The sequence below is a fragment of the Dermacentor variabilis genome, chromosome 1, assembly GCF_050947875.1.
Source record: "Dermacentor variabilis isolate Ectoservices chromosome 1, ASM5094787v1, whole genome shotgun sequence".
Lineage (NCBI taxonomy): Eukaryota > Metazoa > Arthropoda > Arachnida > Ixodida > Ixodidae > Dermacentor > Dermacentor variabilis.
Genome location: NC_134568.1, coordinates 73,817,294 through 73,837,672, shown reverse-complemented (window position 1 = coordinate 73,837,672; position 20,379 = coordinate 73,817,294). Strand labels below are relative to the sequence as shown.

Sequence of the window (20,379 nt, the reverse complement as noted above, 5' to 3'; positions counted from 1 at the left end):
GTCGCAAATAACCTATCAGCATCGTCGTTGTGCACGCGCGCGGACGCACGCGCTTCAAGCGGGCCTGGGCCTGGGTCCACGCATTCCGTCTTCCGTGCCCTGCTGTTCGGACGCTGTTTCAGAGCTGTGTGCATCGCCGAGGGGCATTCATATATTGGTAAGCTAATCTTTTATTTCACGCGCCTCTTGCACTTAGAGTGCTGCAGCTCTCCCCCCCTCCATGAAGTTAATCTAGGAAGTTCTGCTATTACCGCGAAACTTGAATTTATGGAAGCAGTGACAGTTTTGATTCTTTGTTCCTTCCGTGATCGATCGCCGGTGCCATGCTGAAGTATGATCCAGGGTATCGCCTTTGCCTTAAATTTACATATCTAGATGGTGTCATTCAGTGAGTGTAATTTTTCGCGATCGCACATGAATGTAATCTCCTGGCGAATGTGTAGTTTCGTGGTGTCTCTGACGCCGCGGTCTTAGTGTGCGTGTGCTGTCCACGCACGCGCACTTTGTTAAGGCGTAAACTGTCTGCGAAACGTTTTAGTCGCTTCAGTTCTCGGAAGGGTTTTAGTAGACATTCCAATCCGCCTAGCTGGCGCTAAATCGTCACCGCGTTGGGCAAAAAATATCCCTATATATTACTTGGGCAGATTGGCACTGGAACGCGTTCCTAAAGATGGCGTACGCTCTTTTGAGCACGATCTCAAAAGCTTCTTTCTCGTATTTGCCCGACCTTTGTGCGCATATGCGAGAGAAAAATATGGAGCCTCGGTGTATTTTCCTTCTTGATGCTTGATTGTGCGCGATCGAGCACGATCGGTGTTCCCTATCTCGGTCTCGATTGGGTCCTTTGCGCAAGCTCGAGCCATTGCTATCCAGGAATTCGAACGCGCTCGATCGAAAGTGCCTCTTATATCACTGGTGTGTAATTTGCACAGACGCAACACTTATCGAATGTATATATCTGTTGCGTCTCTAGATGCCGTGGTTGGCTGCCGACGATTTAATAGACTCAAGGAACAAGGAACATATTAACAGACAGGCGTTCAGGCGTCGGGGCGAGCGCTGGCGGAGGCGTTCGATCCGTGAGGCGAGTTCGTGCCAAAAGCGCCAGTGCCTTCGCGCGCGCACTTTCTTTCTTTACTTTTTTTCTTCTTTTATTCCGTTAGCTCGCCTTACAGCATCAAAAGGAAGTGCGCACCTCATCGTTGTCTTCTTCTGGCGACTTATCATTAACATAATCAACATTTAGATGCGTATCTTCTGGGAAAAAAAAAACCGAGGGCACCTAAGCATGCACTTATGACAGAAATGTGAATGTGAAGGCATTCATGTCCAGTTAAATGCCGCTGAGTGGTCCTTTGAGTTATGAACTCCTCGTGGGCAAGTGAAGACATTGAGGCACTTGGCCAATGGCTCCTAGCTTGGCAAAAGGCTGGTGTGCTTCGAACTGTGACATAATATGCAACCTTGCCCAACTGCCATAGAATCTAATGGGAATCTTGGGTTGGCACGTTATGATTTGGCCTTATAAACTGAGGCCATGCCGAGGCACAGTTAGAACGCAAGCGATAGCCAGCGTGGAGAAGGAACACGCGGATAACACAGGCGTCCAAGAGCAAGGGTGATGGGGCGTCGCGACGATGCCCTCTTCCCTCGCGCAACACCTGGCGCATTAATGTAGAAGCAGGTGTTCCCATGCCCGCTCTGATCCGCCGAGGTGCGCTCGTGATGAGGCATCATAGCCAGTGAGAATTTAGGTGCCGTTTTAACACATCGCATTAAGAGCCCCTTGTCGCAAGAAATCCGGTGCGTGCGTCAGACAGTGTTTTGCGAAAAATCATTCCGAACCACAACCATGTAGGCCCTCTGCATGGCTCGGAGGCGTTACTGTACTAATTGAATGCCTCAAAGTAAAGAGTCAGAAAAATCAAAAAGTGCAACCTAAACACAACCTACAGACATGATAGCGTCAGATTGTAATTTGAATATACCAGAAAACATAACTATGTTACGAGGAAACTCAAACACAAACCCCTTTTCCAGCATTTCTACCATTCATAGAGCAGTGCGGCCCGCTTGGTTCCTTGCAACAACACCATCCAGATGTCACTCACCTCCACGCATCCGCAAGAAATTTGTGGTTGCTGGGAAGTGTGACAAGCAGTCAGGGATCTTTGAGTGCTATCGCATACCACTCTTAAAGGCGAAGCTTAAAGGGCCCTGGAAACGGTTCGGAAAAATTTTGTAGATGCGTAGGATACAGCTAAAGTTAATTATTTGCACCACAATTCGTGTGAAGAGTCTCATATTAAGAGAGCTACGGACGATTACAAGTTACCTTCCACCATAGCCATGCATTTTGTACTCAACTCGTTCGCCTAGCGACCGGGGCTAAGCTCTGCCTTCACTGGCTCTGCATCGTGATGGCACGTCGTGTCGTCTACTTCCTGTTCTCTAGGAGTGAGTGCGTCAAGCCTCTCCAACCTCTCCACCAGTTGCTTGACAGTTGACCCCAAACGACAGCTATCAAAGCAGCGTGCATTACGAGGATTCTGTTGAAGTGCCGAACGTGTCTGGTATTCCGGTAACCACAGGCGAGCTGGGCGTTTCGATGGAACAGTGGAGGTATAAACTCAAGCTGGTGAAGGAACTTTAGCGTAGACGTACGTGAGCTGCCTGATCGGTCTCCACGGTCTAGCCACCCATTGGCGCAGAGCTGAACCAGCCAATTGAACAAAGCGTTTATATTGCTCTAACCAAGTGTAAAACATTTTAAACATTTACAAGAACAATGTGTTAATGATTACGCTCCTGCAAAAAATTTACACCAGCAGCAATGAAGAATGCGCTTCGTTACTACTACAGTGTTTGGTAGAGCTCTGTGCCACCAGGTGGCTGCACCATGCAGACCATTCATGTTTGCGCTTCTACTCATCTCGTGAAACAGCACGGTCAAATGGCCAGGCCCTGTCCCCTTGCTGTTGCGTTTACCCGAATACCGGACTCTCGAAACGCTGTTGTGGTAGTAATCTTCCGGTGTAAATTGACGGCCGCAAACGCGCAAATCCTGGCACCGATCACGTAGCGACAGTACGATGCGCTGCAGCCACTGCGCTCGTCTGCTGCCTTGTAGAGGGACACGATGTCGCAGCTTGACATATTGCCAGTTGCTACGTTTGCAGCCCACAACGCAACAAAGTCGAATCATGGTGCTCGCGAAAAGACTGAGACCGACTCTGGTCGCGGAGCTCTTTTCAAAATGGAGCACGTTGTAACACAAGCAGACGATGCTTGCTGTGTGCCGGAAGCGCTTAAGTGTAGTGAGAAATTGTTCTTGTGCATTCTCTTTGTTATTTTCCTTTTATAGAAACATTAACTAACGTTCAAACTATTACAAACAACATTTGTTCACCATAAAGTTGGAAAAATTATTGATGACGCGCCCTGGGAAACCAGTCGGATATCTCGCCCTACTAATGTCATTAGGGAAAAGGACATCAAATGGGTAGGGGTGGCTTAAAATTCAGCAGAGTGATGTGCTGCGATCGGCAGCGATGTACATTTTTAAAATCTTATAATAAATTACATGCTTTTTGCGGAGCACTTAGATGCATCAATTAATGATCAGAAGGACCTACTCTAACAACTTCGTACATTTGTACAATATTGTCAAAATCGTTTCAGGGTCCCTTTTAGCGCCCTCCAAATTTTTTCGCTTGTCCAGACAGCAGACGCCGGCTTTTTCGCTCAAAGGGTCATTTGATGCTTTCGAATAAAAGAGAAAAAAAATGCATGTACACATGCATTATTTAGTAGGCCAACTTTAATTGGAACTTGAATTGCCTCTATGAAATTATCTTACCTAATCACCCCCCCCCCCCCCCCCCATTGGATTCGTTTAGAATCATGGCAAGTGCCTGGTTCATATGTATTTGTTTGTGAAGTTATGGAGATATAGCTTCCCCGCGTGAAAGTTTTCAACTCCCTGCAGCGGGCCTTTCGTGCTCTTTCTTTAGATGTACCCCAATTTGTAGCAGAAAGTTATGAGTGCCATCTCGTCTAATTCGCCATCAGGCCCTTCCTGCACGATAATTTCGTATTTCCTCTCTCAGTGGCTCCCGTATATGTGTAATATGGTTGTGTGTTAAATGGATGTATTCATTTTGAATTTGATTTGATCATTGAAGTGCACCAAGTACCTAGAATTGAGAGAAAAATTACCATATTTACTCGATTATAACGAGCCTTCGATTATAATGTGCACGTTAAGTTTTCAGACTGAAATTGAATATTTAATGTGCTCTTGATTGTAATGTGCACGCAGGTTTTCGTATAATAGTACAAAGAAAAAAGTACCAACTGTAGTACCCTTAAATTGTTCTCCCGCAATATATTTTCATGGTAAGAGAGAAATAGTGATTTGTTGGCACTCAAAATAATTTTATTTCATTTTTGCCACAGGCACCTTTCGTCAACGCTGAGGTGGGGTTAACGCTGTTCGAGGTGCGATTTGAGATTTGGATCCACCACACGTTTCAGTTTTTGTTCATGCTAGATTTCAATGTGCACATAATGTTAGCTAATTTTTCTGAAAAAAGTGTGCTTTAGAATGGTGTAAAAAGGGTAGTTTGTGCAGATCGAATGCTTGTCAAATTTTTATGCTGTACATTGACTTCCTGGTACAGGCTACAGGGTGCATGTTTTTTTTATGCTATAAAGAATTTTTACTAATCAACTGTGGCAGATAACACAATTCTAGTCCTTGAGCGTAACTACTCAAAGAAATTACTTGCACAAGAAATCAAAATCTATAATCGGTTAAGAAAATTGAACTAATTAGGTTTTTATCTAATTACTTCAATACACGTATTTCAGTTTGCAAATTGTAGCCAGTGAGTTTGCAAAGTGTATCCACTTGGAACGAATTTTCGGGATGACACCAGTTTTGAGATATTAATTCCCAAAAATGTACAACAAAAAACATGAGTGTTCCATTTATTTTTGTGCTTCAGTGCATAAATGGCATGTTCCTTAAAAAGTGGGACAACAGTGCATTTTTACTGCAAGTTTGATGGTATGTGTATCTAAACCAATGCCATCCTCAGAATTATTTCCTAGCGGATATGCCTTGCAAACTCGCTACAATTCGTAAATTGCAATGCGCCATAATGTAATTAGTTCAAAACTTAAATTAGAGATGGTTTTTAATTGGTCAGTTATACATCTCAATGTTTCGTGCAAGCAGTGTTCACCTCAAGTAACCCAGCTCAATGACTAGAATTATTCTGTTGCCACAGATGTTTTCTAAAAAATTCTGTATAATTTAAAAAAAATGGCATCCTGTATACTTACCCATTGCGAAAAGTACTATCTGACATCTTTATTGCATATTACTTTATTAGTTTTTGTTCTGTCTCAGTAGTTACTTCCTTTTTTTTTTACAATCTTGCTATATCTTTCCTTTCTCTCTATTTCATTGCGCTGCACTTTTTTCACAGTTATTAGACATTTGAGGTGCTCCCAGGAAAGTGAGGAAGTTGCTATGTATGCGGCATTTTCATTCCCCCTTTGGTCCTCCTTTATTTATACAATAAATTGTGACTACTATGCTCTGCCTTTTACTTTCAGTTGTTTTCAAACTTGTAATGGCAAGAAGAAATGAATGGAAAAGCTGTTTGACGCACTATATATAATTAGCCTTTTTAAACTTTATAGCACTACTATTTTATTGTTTTATTCGATAATTGCTGGTCACGTCGCAACATTATGGTGCTGGATTTCCTTCAACATGCGACAAATCTTTGGTTATTATGAACTTTTTTGATGCAAACAGTTCAAAACGTGCCAAATGCAAGAGGAAAAAAACAAGACCATAGGAACGATGAGACACGAAGAAGAACAATCAATCAGTCCAGTCAACCAAGTTTATTCCACACAAGATTGTCATCATTCCTATCTAACTATCCATCCTAGCTGTCACCAAATGGAGCTTGGCTTCTTGGCGTAGGGAGTGGTTACGAGGGTTCCTTTACATGGTCACGAAAGTAAGGAGAGGAAGGGCGTCACAAACGGCTTTCACATTTGCCGGTCAGCCTGGTATACAATTGTTGCGAGTCACGCAGTGACCGTCTCACCGAAAGCTGGATGAGCAGCGCACCTGTCGTTCTTTCTGGTTTTACTCTGCGCTTCTCCACATTTGACACTGGGAGCTTGGTCCGGTCCTCTGCTGTTGCTTGTCTCGGAACATACCGCGACCTTCTCTCCTCTATTAACTCCTCTATTATCATGTAAAGCTTTTGGTGAGATGATCAAATTGCTGCTTTGATCTCCACACCCCCTCATTTTCGTATGGGACGGAACCCTTGTAAACACACTCTACGCCGAGAAGCAATGTTCCATTTAGCTTGCGCTTTAATTTATTTGCATTAAAAGTTTTTGTAACTTATGATTTCTTCTGAATCCGGGAAATTTATGCCTGATATACTATGATTGTGGACACTAACTACTAATAAAGCAAAGAATAAATAAATAAATAAATAAAAAGAAGTGCAAGACAAGTTGTTGCAGTTCCACTGTAAGGCTCAGTGACCACTCAATAAATTCTTCTGACTTTGATAACTACAGCTGAAGATAATGAAACTTTTAAAGAATATACTACCTAGTGGATCATCTGGATGCATATTTTTTATTGTTGGCATTGGTTGCATGATTGTAAAAAATTCTTCCTGCTGCAGTGTTCACCTGAAACCTCCTGCCAGCTGCCATGTCCACACAGGATGATGACACTGTGTTGGGCACTATGTGTGAGCACCTCAACGACGCCACGAGAGCCGACAAAGGCACACCTCTCACCAGGATCCAAGGCATTCTTTCCCAACTTCCACCATCAGTCCGGGGCCGGTTAGGTGCAACAACTGAAACCATACGGTTGGTCAAAAGTCCGCCAGGCCACAGAGCCAAGTATCAGGCCACTTGTATAGAACTACTAAGAGAAATGGCAAATACGAGCGATCCCACGCCAAAGGAGGCAGTGTACCGACCAGGTAGTGACGGCATAGGAAATGGACTTCGTGGTACAATCCAAGCCATCAATCTAAGCCATGCATATATATTATTCGGTGAAGGCAATGAAGAGCATGCCTACTTTTTTATTGATAACGTTGACATGTCCCTGCTTCAGCCAGAAAAGAGCCTGAATGACCTGTTTAGTGTCGGGGACAAGGTTCACTTTGATGCCCAGCCAAATCCAAAGCCGACCAGCTACACCAAGTGGTGGGCCACCAATGTCAACAAAGTGCAATGTGCCGAACTTGTCCAGGTCAGCGACAGCAGAAACGAGGCTTTTCTATCCAACAACGATATCGCCGAGCTTCTGCTTGACCCAAAGGAGTTCTTTGCGCGGAGGAAGCTGTTTGGCATCAAAGGCGCATTCTTCCCGAACTCCAAGATTACGGGTCTGGTGTCTGCTGTTGAACCCAACGTCATGGTGCTAATGCCAAACACAGCAGCATACTCCAACGGAAGGAAGATAAGGTCATTGAGTGAGCTGTTCAAGGAGAGTGCTGTCCTAGAAGATGTAGATGCCTTTGTAGACGCCATCGCAGTAGAATGCGACATGTGGGTAGCTATGTTCACGTGGACTGGTGAACGGCCCGAGCACTTCCCTGTCGAGCAGAGCGAAAGCGCGTTTCACAACGGCCTCGCTCTTGCCATGAGCGAAATGCCCACAGGCACTGATGACCTGGAAGCGGGAGATCTCGGCATCTTCAACACACCTCCCAAGTTCTGCTCCGCTCCCAACATTGCCCATTCGATCGGGGTTTACCCGCACAGCAACCTCAAAGCTGTGAACGACAACAGCGCAATGTGCGAGGTGCAGGAGCCGGAGGGATGCAGGAATGTGGAGTTCTTCACATTCTACAAGAACGTGCACGTGCCCCTCCTAGGTAATTTCAAGAATATCCTCCGAGAAAACGACATCATTCGAATTGACATGGTCGGTACGGTTGGCGGGAAGGTAGAGGTGTGCTGCCGCTTTGTGTTGCAGGGCGAAAGGCCTTCAAACGTGCATCAAACGAGTCCCTCAGAGTCTGGCCCGCTGCTGAAGGCCAGGGTGGTGCAGCAAGTCATCCCTGTAGCACCTGGCAAGCTCAGCGCACTGCCGTAAGTTGTGGAAAGGTTGAATGTGTGGTTCAAACTGCATTTCTGTCGCCATTTTAAGTTATGTGAACCTAGTCTACTTGCACAAACCACGACCGAATGCTAAGCACAGCAGAGCACATTTCACACATAGCAGGCGAACGCTATGAAGGCTAGAGCAACTTGTCTCACTGCTCTATTCGTGACCAAAAAATAGTGCATCACACACGAAATAATTGATAAATATGATGCTACTATGTGACGTGGGTAGCATCGTAGATCGGAACCTCTTTAGCACCGCAGCGTTGCCTGCTAGGTGTGAACGTAGCATACCGAACATTTAACGTTTCATTTCTGCCGTTAGCATCTGACATGAAAATGCCTCGAATTGTCTGCACAGGCTATACCTTTGTCCTTCACCCCATGCATACGCAGTACATGGCTGGATGAACTGCAGTCATCGGAGAGCTTTAGCTGTGTTTTATGTGGCCTGTGAGGCAGGTTCTCTGGTGTGGGTGCTGTAATACAGGCCTAACATTTTGTTGTCTTTTCTGATATATCTAAACATCTTTGACTGAAATCTGTCTGTGAAATCTGAGTCTGTCTGTGAATATGTTCGGTGTGTGTTGAATCTGAAGGTGAGCTGTGAATCTGAGCGACAGAACCTATTTGAGTGAGACAATAATGGAGAAATATCTCCATCCAATTTCTAAAATCAGAGTCCTGTTGCGATGGCAATTCAGCTTCTTTCTCAGAAGCCAAATCGGCCTCGAGATATCGTAACTCTGATTTTTGAAACATGGATAGAGGCTTTGCTTGTGTTGTGTTACCTTTTTGCATACCCCCCTTTCCCTCTTTTTATTAAAATGTGCAATCGATCAGCACAGCAGGCCCACAGGTATATAATTACGTAAACGGAATGAATAAAGTTGCATCTTTACATATAGCTGACTACGCACAACCAAAAGCAGCTAGCTGCAATGCATATTTCTTTATTTGGGGCATGGCTGTATACGGTGAACCACTGTCTCACGGCTATGGACAAGGAGGGTTAGGCAGTATTCCAAGCTGCAACCTTGCTGACATCCAGAAATCGAAAGCTAGCAGTCTGCCTCCAGGACTCAGTTGCTCCAAATGGCCGTCGGCAGATTCGCTTGGAGAGAGATTGTTTGACAAGGAAGATGATGAGCTTGGCGTGTGTTTTGATTGGTGACATACTGTAGGGGTACATGAAAAAAATGCATGCTCTCTGGGGCGTCATAATTATTTCAGTGCAAAATATGAAGATGAAGGCAAGAAATGAACTGAGAGGACTATGCACTGGCTATTGACTGATGCTTTATTGAAAGAAGCATTTTATAAAGATGCCAAGCACCTTCTCACACATGCTCACCATAATGACACGCTATCACACCACTATATATCTAACAAACATACAGTGAAACCTCGTTAAACCGTAATTGGCCGGAGCTTGGAAAAAGTATGCATTAAACGGTAGTACTGCGTAACCGAAATAGCCTGAGATCGCCCTGTTACCTGCGAGAAACGAAACTCAGAGGGAGTGCGATAAAAGGGCAAAAAACGTGCAGTATTTATTCATTTCGCGTGACAAAAGTCTGTTATTTTCGTTTGATGCCGCAGCAGCCTAGCAACGACGACAAACTGCCTTAAGCTCAGCTAACACTCGCATGAGGCTGACGTATAATGTGCAGCTTCTGGCACTGTCGGGCCTGAATCGCCCGTGCTGTCGCTTTCTGTGTCGTGCTCATCACTGTCATTAGGCGACACTCTGGCAATAACAGAGGCAACAATAGCGAAAAGATTATCCTCGAAAAGTTGCACCTCGTAGCCGACATCTTTTCGCAGTTCCAGCAGCACTGCCAAGCATCTTCTTCTTTGCATTCGAAATGCCACACACCGTTGTCAAGAGCAGATTCCTCGTGCGTGCCAGCACCGATATTGTGCCACGCAAACGATTTATAATTTTTCTTTTATGCTGAGTGCCCGGGGTGTGTCTGAGCTCCGTGAGCTCCGGCAGGACGTGAGTTGTAGCTTGCACGACACCACAACACAGGCCACCACTAGCCATCCGCAACGCTCTCTGGCTCGGCACCGAAATGATGTTGTTGTTACGGTGGCTTCACCCTCCCAGGCGCCTTCTGCGTTTGTGCTTGGAGGCCGTTCTGATCTCTGAGGCTTGTTCTGCTTGGCTGACCTACTGCCGTGATTGTGCTACAAGTGCAAATACTACGTGTTAACCGATACATATGCAATAAGCTGGTACGGTTTATGCAAATACAAAACGCATCATCTTCAATAACCACTGAGTTTCGGACTTGACTTTACTACATTTAAAACGATACTGCTGTTTAAGCGGGTACAGGTTAACAAGGTTTTACTTTATCTGCATCAATATAAAATGCTTGTTCCAATAAAGAAACGTCAGTTGATACTCAGTGCACAGTGCTGTAGCTCCGTGTCTCCCCTTCATCTTCGTATTTTGCGCTTTAAAACTATGAATCAATACCTATTATTCCATTCACTATTCTGTGGCACTTATCTTGTCCCCAAGCAATAATCCTCATCCATCTTGCATGCATTTCCTCTCTTTTAACACTGCTCATTATCCTTTCAACAATGCTACCGCTTGTTAATAGGCACTTGACGTTCCTGACCTGAAAGTAAAGGGCACACAACATTAAAAAAAGCCAAGCAAGGTAGACGGCATTTATTGGTTTGGGACAAGATAAGCCCCAGAGTGCTGACTTTTAGAGTGCAGTCACTGTTCCACATTTTTTTCAGAATCAGAATTTTTAAATTCGTTGTAAAATTTCAAGGTTATAGTATAGGTAGTAACATACAGACAGTGTAGGATTGATTATGAATAATGCGAACCTCATGAGACCTCTTGTTGTTTGTAATGCACATTGCCTGTAATACTTTTCAAAGTTAGCTCGGAAGAGATGTGGCATATTCGTCCAGGATATAAAGTCTGGCGCTTGCGCAACTGTGTGAAAGTGGTTCGAGCTCATTTGTGCCATCAGCTTTCCTAAAAATTGGCACTAGCTTGATCTATACCATTGCGTAGGCAGAAATGACAAAAAGCACCCATGAAGAATGTTTCAAATACCGCGAGTTGACGAGGGAAGCCATGGTGTTGAATGTTCATCTTTGTTTAAGCAGAGAAAAGCAGCTTTTACGACAAGAACATGAATTGACAGTCATTTCGTTATGTCTTGTATAGTGGACGATATAACAGTGGACTTTGTTAACGGAGGTTAACTGGGTTTATTAAGCATGTAGTGTACAGGAATTGATGTAGTTACATGGAGGTACAGAGAGAGTGTTTTGAGACGGGGCCGCCAACCAGCAGGAGAGGAGCGGGAGTGCCAGACGCAACTTAATATGTCGTCTGCTCAGAGTTCATGCAGGAGGAGGGCTGCCGTGACAATGGGAGCGGAGGTTACAGAAGGGGCGCGTGGCCAGTGTGCAACACTGCACTTGCAGGATGGTGGCACCATCTCTCGAGCCTTGTAACAAGAGTTACTTTCTCCGTGTGCGTGGAGATGCTGCGATCAGCATCTAACTGTGGTAATTAAACTAAAAAATGGGTTTTTCACGTTGCTAACACAGCAGTCAGTAAGAACCGAACTTGTGAAGCAATTAAACAGCTCACTTGTCTTTTAGTCTAAGGAGGATATGGTGTCCACGGCAAAGGAAAGTACCTCCTCGCCTGTCCTCATGCATTCGCTAATATTTTTTAATGTTGTGTTTCAGTAAGCGGCCCATCACTACCCTCGGGTCCTGCCACTGGCAATGTAAGTGGTAGGACAAGTGACTTTTGACCTCTGGGCACAATATTTTATTTTACAACATACAGATGGTTTGTAAAACAGACAGGGGACGAGGCAGTCAGAACACCAAAATGGAATAACAGCATACACTGGAATTTTGATATGTTAAAGAATGAGATGCTAGAAAGACGCATTTACAGCGTGCAAAATATGGATGAGAAATTTGAAAACTAGCGTGGAAAGCTCCTGCACTAGCATGTGCGAACAAGGACATGGACAAGAAAAAACATGAATTTACTTTGTCGTAGTGCATACTCATGCAAAAAAAAAAATTTAGAATAATGAGGAACAAAAATAAGTGTTCAGTTTTCTTTGTTCGTGTTTGTGTTGCTGTTCTTATGCTTGCATAAGAAATGAGAAAAAAAATTATTTAAAATAAGGAGGAACAAGAATAAGTGTTCAGTCTTGTTTCTTCGTGTTTGTGTTGCTGTTCTTACGTTGGCGTAAGAGTCATGAAACTTCACCTACTAGCCTAGTTTCAAGTATCGCTGAAAGTTAACATGGTACGAGGCAGTAATGTATGTTTAAAAATGTTTGTTTTGGCACTAAAAAGAATCTAATGGTTAAGAGTGATTATTACCGATTGATTTTACTGTAAGGCTTTTATGATGGCGCTGTTAGGTCTTTCACAATTGGTTATTATTAATGAAAACGAAAGTAGAATTTCATTTTCTTGCTATCAGCACAAAGTGAAGTGGAAATGGGAACACCCTGATCACAATGCATGGTATACATCACTGCTCAGAGCTGTAGCCGATTTGTAAGCATGTATGTGCACGTTGGAACACAAGAAAAGTCATTGTTACTAATAGACTCTTTTGAACCTTGTTGAAAAATATTGCTCCTATTTTTATCGAATCTCGTTCTTGCCAAGTCTTATGTTCGGTTACTGCAACCACACAGCAAGATTTGCATGCTCAAGTTGTGTTAGGAAGCTATGGTCTAGGCCACGCATGGAAGACACATGTTGCTTTTTTCATCTGCTTCCCGTAAGCAGAGGCTGAGAGCCATGTATGACTACTTGCCACTGTGCTCGTACTTTGCTATGGTGTAATAGACTCTAACTGACGAGACAATATTGACATGAGCAATATTGATAAGAGCAATGTTGCATGTCCTATGATATTGGTTGTCACTGTTGTAACAGTGACAGCCATATGTGGATGGTACTATGACTGTTTTTGGGAGGAGAGGAAGGGTTCTTAAAGCATCACAAAACTGTAGTTGCAAAACCGTGGTACGTAGTTACAAATGTCACATCCTGCTATGCCAGTAGTTTGGCAGAACAGTGAACCTCAGTAGCACAGCATGCCAGCATAGCAGAGGTGAGGTGGACTGGTGGGACCACGAAAAGGGGCGTTACAGACAAAAGGCAAACATACACATCTGGCTTCAAAGGAAATTTGCAGATCCAATCCAGTGTTTGAACCTAAGTGTTGCAAACCTTGTTTGAGTTGGAGAAGTAGCAGCGGCGGTGAATGACACACATACAGCCTCAATATATATAGAGACATTTAGCGTGTCCACTATTCCGGCAAATGGGGGTGGTTTGGGTGGATTGCCGATAGATGAGGGCATAAGCTTGAGGGGCCTGAGCGGTGCAGCCACCTGGTGGCATAGAGCTTAACGAGACAAACATAGAGCTAAAATTGCAGTAACTTACTATGTTCGGCTTTGCTGCTGGTGAAAATTTTTGACACCGGCGCAATCGTGAACACGATTACTGTTACGAGCTGTTAGCTTTTTGTGTCAAAGCATGTGTTGATAAGGGTCGTATGCACGGAGGAATATAACAGATATGCATGTAAATACATTTAAGGCTTCTGCGCCCCTTGCGTCACAGTGGCACATGTCCATTCTGGGGGATTGGCGAAGAATGGGCAACATACCCCATGGCACATATCCAGTTACCCAAGTTGTGTACTTGGCAAGGAAGCACCTGTAGTGTGGAAGAAATAGAGAAAGAAAACTGTAATTTAAAACTGATTGCTTTTCTTCACGGTTAATCTTGTTTCACAGTTCCTGTTCCATGTACGTCAAAATGCAAACACATGTTTTGCAGGCTACCATGAATGGGAAATCCACTGCAGCTGGGCCCCCCCTGGAGCCTAGTCTATGTCTTCTCGGGCAGAAAGGACACACTGGTGCAAGTCTTTGACTCTTCCGCCATGGTGGAAGCCAGAGAGGGGCAGACTATCTGGGAGGTGACGGTCGTTGTGGACTGCTTCTACAGGGACGGCAGGACGGCCGTGAGCAAACTCAACCAAGTTCTCCACAAGGGGGACATTGTCAACATCGACTACAGCCTAACGTTGATATATCGAACAACACAGTGACTGCGAAATAGTTTGTACGTAGCCCGAATTATATTTATAAAATCATGTAAAAATGCATAAGGAACTTGCACAAATCAATCAATGAAGTAATCGTGACACAGTAATACTTGCTTGAAACTTGACACAAAGTATTTGTTTCTTTGGCTGAAGTACTGCAGCACTGTAGCTTGCTTCTTACTGGTAGCGACGTGCTTAACCATGGCATCCACAACGTAGTCTGAACGATCCACAAGCAATAGGCCGGTGCCTTCTATTGTGCCGCAGTAGTGACGTAAAAGGGCCAAGGCAGCTACAGCCTCAGTTGAAGTGGGGAGCAGGCCAATATCAGCGCTTGCATGATCAACCTCAGCAACGTCTTCGTTTGGCTGCTACTTCTGCTGAGATCTCCACGTCCCGAGTGAAACGCCCCCCTCTACACCGCGCCACATCCTCGAACACCAGAGAGAGGACCGGAGGCAATATGATCACCCGCACCCAAATTTAAACAGTCAACAGGCGAGGAGTTGGCGCTGACTTCAAACACACACGCACTTAAACCTACATACACTTAACTGTATTCACCACACACAATACACTGATGAATGCCCGTGGTGCGGTGACAGCCCAAATTTACTGCACATCACTTGGATGTGCCCAAACAGAGCGACAGATATAAATTCCACACAACTGAAAACACAAGATTTTAACACGCAGTGGGACGCGTGGCTTACGGACAAGGATCAGGATAGCCAACTGGCTCTTCTAGACCAAGTCTAGCGAGCCGCTAAAGCAAGTGGAGCCCTGGACTAGGGGCCCCACGGAGCTACTCTACTAACTCTAGAGGACACGCTACCGATAGGGCCCATGCACTGAAATCGCCGTAGCCTCCTCGATAAACTTTCTGCCTGTCAAGACGCCAAGACAACAATTGAGAGGAGCTGTGGGCAGAGCTGCGAACTGCCGCCGCTCATTTCACCGAGTGCCACCGATGTAAAGTGCCTCCGCAACTCTTGTCTGTGTGGTGGCCGCAATTTCGGCTGTTTTTAATTGCTGCGATGGTAGAACACCAATCCACTATTTGACAAGAGCCTCGTTTATAACGCTGCAGAGTACTATAGTAGTGTTTCGAATGCAGTCTCTGCAGGGTCGGGCGCGTTTGCAGCAACTGTAGCGTGAAAGTGGGTTGTGCTTTGCACGTACATAGCAGAGACAAAAACATGAAAGTTTATTTACTGCTGTTGTAGCGTTTGCAGTGAATAATTCATTGGTTACCGTAGGAAAGTGCAGAAAATATGGAAGTCGGCAAGTGTTCTTACAGACGTGATATTTTGCCAAAAAATGCTTGCCAGGATGCTCTATATAAAGCTGGAATTTCTTAGTGTGAGCCGGCCTTCTGTGCACTGTGATAGCATACTATTTTTACGACTTTCAGACGAGTTTTCTCCAGTTCTTTTGCATCAGACGAGTGCTGTGGCCTATGTAAATATTCATACCCAGAAAGCTTTGGACCTTCTACCATGTCCGTGTGGCTTGGTGACCAGGAAATATAGAAACAATTATTTAATGACCAAGAAAATACCGCATGCCTTGAATGAGCAAGATGCGAGTAAATATCTTATTGCAAACACTTCATTGATACAGTTCAGACCTACAAAGTACTGAGGGCTCGTTTTCAATTTAACATATTTATCATTCTTGTTGGTGGCTGCACTAGCATAGTTCACAAACAGTGGTTTGATAAATTTGAAACACACAAACTCAACTACGGTAAGTCCTTGTGGTGCTGGCTGTGAGTGGTCCTGCACTGCAGAAGGCCTTATTTAATTACTGCTGGTACTGCCACATTCAGCAGAGTCTTCAAGGGCTTGTCCAGTGTTGGATGTTCCCGCAAGGCAATATCCACAAACATTCTCAACATCTCGAGAACATATAAATCAGACTGGTACAAAAGCCCACCTCTGTACTGATGTTTAAATGATATTGCGCGACATAAAAACGACACGGACGTGAAAGAAGACGACACACCAAGCGCAAACTTGGTGTGGAAAGTTTGCGCTTGGTGTGTCGTCTTCTTTCACGTCCGTGTCGTTTTTATGTCGCGCAATATCATTTAAGCAATGGATTACCAACTTGCCCGGAATGCTGCTCTCATTATGTACTGATGTCTTTGAATTGACAGGCTTTATCGTCGGAGAGCAACAGTCCTTTAACTCCACTTGTTCTCCGACCACGCGGGCTGCGTACGCGCCGACGTACACAGTTGCTGACACCTGTAGGCTTTGATATATGGGCACTGCATTTTGCTTCATGTGGTATGGCTCTTTTACAGCAATCTCTGTTCACTCCAAAGACTGCATGGGTAGTGAGGCTATTGGAGCTGGCAGTGCATCGACATGACCAAGCTCCTGCTTGTGCAAATCATTGGCGTTCTCCGAAGGAGTCGCAATTCCAGTCTTGTGGAGCTTTTTCAGCTCTGAAATGGCTGAACGCCCATCCAACTGGTCATCGCAACCAAGTAACCTTCTCAATGTCACAATCGCTCAATAGGGTCACTGCTGAACTTTTGTGTTAGCACAAAGCAGAAATCCTCTGAGCCAAGGAAGTAGTGTATGCACGCTACAGTGTAATATGTGGTGAGCAACAATGCTTCACAAATTTAATTTTTTAGGAACTGACAGGGTGAAGTAGAATTTTTCTTGAGCTCCTCGATGTACAATGGCAAAGTTACCTCCAACCATTCGAGAGGACTGTTATCAGCATCATCGTAGTGCCTAACATCGGGGCAGTCCTGGTGAGTGTACTGATGTCGGTAAATGTTCTTCATGAACAAAATTGATGGCCCTGCAGCAGCGAAGTAAGGGTGGCAGCCGTGACCTGCTTGCTCCTACAGGAAATCAAGAGCTGATGTCAGATCTGGAGCCAGCACTTCAACAGCTCACTTCACATTCATTTATTTTATATTGCTTGGAAACACATTTTTCCTGCTCAAATTTCTCACAGGCTTTACTATCCACGCCTTCTGCATCTTGTAGAGCTTCTTTAAATCAAATGATGAAATTTCATCATTTTTCCCAAAATCTCTTGGCAGAAAATGGGATCTTACGTTTTTCGATATGTGACAATAATCAAAGCTTAAAAACAGAAGCGTGTCACTGTCATTTGGATGTTCAATGCGGTACCTTAAAAAACTACTACACAAGACTCATTGCACTCACATTAAACTTGTGGTTGTCGGTTAACAAATAAACAACTTTGAAACGGGTGTCTTTAACCTCCTTCATAACATAGCAAACCAGTTCTGACAGCTGGAGGCCATTTGACTCTTGGTAAAAGAAGTAAGAAACTGGTATTCTGTATGCTGTAGAAGGTCCATTGATCAAAAAACAAAGCAAGGAATTTGCCAGTACAGGCTCACTTGGACTTCATTCTAATTCATGTCTACTTGGTAAACAAAGCAGCCTTCCAAGTTTATTATACTGTAGCTTTAGCTTAATCCTCATCTCGTCAACTATTACAGAGCAAACCCGGGACTGTGGTGCTTCAAGCTTATCACTCTCTGCCTTTTAACCGTGCTTTTATGAAGTCATTGAAGCCGGCATTTCCACAACTGCTCTCTGTGAAGTTCTGTAGTGTGTTTCTGCTGGGTAATTTAAGTAGCTTTTCTAGTCTAGCATGCTCGTAAGCTTTGCTTGACAGATGTCGACGCACTATGCAGTGTCTCACATCTTCTGTCCATGTTGGATTCTTGCGCTGAAAATTTGTAATTTGGTCTCGTAGGAAGACGTACGTGAGATATTTTTGCTTTGCTTGCTCTCTGACATAGGTGACGTCATTAAAATTGCAGTCTTGCATAACTTTACAGACTACACCATTACATCCCTGAGGTCTACGACAAGTCTTATTGCACCAATTGCAATAGATCCCTTAACGTATATCATCTACTCTGGCTGTGCTCGCAAGCTCACATAAACTACGAGCAAGACAAGCGCAAGTTTGAAGAAACAATCCGGAGCAAAGAACTTGCTCCCCAACTCTGGGCTGTCCAGCAGGTCCACGACGCCGCCAGGAAACTCAACCTCCCGGTTCCGTCGTGGGAGACGCCCACTGCAGGGGAGCCCAAAGCTCTCGTGGCCTGCAGGACCTCGAATAAAATTTATTTCCTTCCTTCCTTCCTTGCATAACTTTCTTTAGTTCCTTTTAATAGGAGTCTACTGTCTTATGGAGTCCTGTTCACTTCTTCAGGTCCCTGTGTTTTTGTCGTTACTGTATTTTGCCCTCTCTGTTGTAAGGAGGCTAACACGATGTTGCAACTTGTGTATCCTGGTCTGCAACTATTGCATGGTGATGAAATAATTCCTTGTGTGGAATGTGACTTCTCCACAATGCAAATTCTTGTTCAACCTCAAGAGGTGGACTGCCTTCATTTCCACGTGGTGGCTCTTCTGCTGACATAGGCTCCTGAGAATCTTGCGTACCAAGAACTAGGGTCGACGGTACTGCTCATGCGTAGACGTAGGGTTCTGCGCATGCGCATTACCATTGCCTCTAGTTCTTGTGTACGCAAGCCGCTTGCGTCCCCTAATCTAAAACTCTCTATTGTTGAATACAACTCAAGTCTCCAGTGAAGCCCCACCCACGTCTTCATAACCGCGTAGTACTGTTTCTTGGAGAGGCTTAGTTCGTACTTTGAATTTTCCCTGTTACCTAAATAAGGTAGTAACCACAAAAATTATAAGCGCGCAATTTTACACGTTTTCACCCGTCTAATATAGTGGAATGGTGAAAGCCTAATTTATTGAACTGAAATAAAATGCTTACTTTGCTGCAACTCTTTATTGTCAAGTTTCATGAGCAAAATGGGCTCAGCAGTGAAATGAACTGTACGGCAGACGGTTCAAGAAGGAAATGCTCCGTCTCCATACACTTTACCCATGTCTGTTGCATACCTGATCGCTTCCACCGATGAAAAGACTCTTCAAGGACAGCAGGCGCTCCGGAGGTATCAAGTATGAAGCCATTTGAAAAAATCGGATGACTACGTACGGCTTGTATGCTTCTGTGATTGGCTGGCAGAGTAGCACAAATCCGCGTAGTCCGTGTACCTTGGTTGCCAAGTGCGTTTTTAAAAAAATTTTTGTCCCACTATAGACACATAGATTTGAAAATTTAGGCTTGTTGGTTCGTGATCATCGGGTTGTATAGCGCACAGGCTACAACCACAAAAAGAAGGAGAAGACGACGCACACAGCCTAAACTAGGCACTCATTGCCCTCGAGATGCGGCGGCATGTTGCCCAATCTCGGAGACGACAAGACTAAGGTGGTTTTGTCGGAATCCGCCATGAGCTGAGGCTTGAGTGTACACCTGTGCACATGTTGTGGTGTTAGCTGTGCCACTTGCAGCCATATTCTGAAACGATGCACTTTGGCGATAGTTCGCACTCAGGTGCACGCTGATTGGTTGTTTTAGCCGAAGTGGATCGGTTAAGAATACGGCCCCCCTGCACTCTAGTATGGTGGTACGTAGTGGCACTATTAAAACCAAGGATCGAAACAGTTCATTGATCGAAACACCTTAACCGAGTGTGCCATACCTTTTCCTACTGTACAGATTTCCCTTCCTCCTTTTTGGTACTTTAAGAACCAACTTGAAGAAGAAAATCATCCCACCTGCGACTTCCATTCCCCAGACCTACCGGGATCTCAGTCAAGCAAGCATGAAACAGCAGCCGATCGCGTGTGGTCAGCCTAATAAGGAAGGAATCCCTGACCCAAGCCAACCTCCAGGTGACCTACATTGCCTTCAGAAGCTAAGCGCAGCGCTTATCGTGCCTTCATTCTTTAAGACTACATGCGTGGGCACACCACGAAGCCTTAACAAGAGCACTGCAAAAGGAAGCCTGGCTGGGGCTCTGTCTCTAATGGTGCTAGTCATCGACAGAAAATCATCACAAGCTGTCAGAAAGCAAACAACACAGTTGGCGAGACATGGAGATGAGTTCTCACACAAGCATATTTAAGATGGCAGTGGGAAGGGCTAGAAACGATTTTTGTAACAACCGTAGGGAAGGAAAT

General features: G+C 44.6%; 1 protein-coding gene across 5 annotated transcripts; it reads left to right on the top strand.

Annotated features, from left to right (window-relative positions):
- On the top strand, positions 1–16,298 carry LOC142579394 (uncharacterized). Of its 5 annotated transcripts, none has more exons than XM_075689563.1 (5): positions 6–157; positions 6,732–7,943; positions 8,045–8,160; positions 11,914–11,954; positions 14,053–14,123. In XM_075689563.1, exons 2-4 carry the CDS (start codon positions 6,761–6,763, stop codon positions 11,914–11,916), a joined length of 1,302 nt encoding a protein of 433 aa, XP_075545678.1. In that variant the 5' UTR covers positions 6–157; positions 6,732–6,760; the 3' UTR covers positions 11,917–11,954; positions 14,053–14,123. The 5 variants fall into 5 exon arrangements, with proteins under 5 accessions (XP_075545661.1, XP_075545678.1, XP_075545669.1 ...); XM_075689538.1 differs by adding an exon at positions 2,456–2,591 and having other exon boundaries at positions 15–157; positions 6,732–8,160; positions 14,053–16,298; XM_075689554.1 differs by lacking the exon at positions 11,914–11,954 and having other exon boundaries at positions 14,053–16,298.
- Positions 16,299–20,379: the final 4,081 nt, after the last annotated feature.

Bases quoted from the DNA above. Each gene is read 5' to 3' on its own strand.
- LOC142579394 (XM_075689538.1), top strand. From the start codon at position 6,761: ATGTCCACACAGGATGATGACACTGTGTTGGGCACTATGTGTGAGCAC. The intron at 8,161-11,913 runs GTAAGTTGTGGA...GTTGTGTTTCAG, and splicing joins GGCAAGCTCAGCGCACTGCC to TAAGCGGCCCATCACTACCC. The intron at 11,955-14,052 runs GTAAGTGGTAGG...CATGTTTTGCAG, and splicing joins CGGGTCCTGCCACTGGCAAT to GCTACCATGAATGGGAAATC.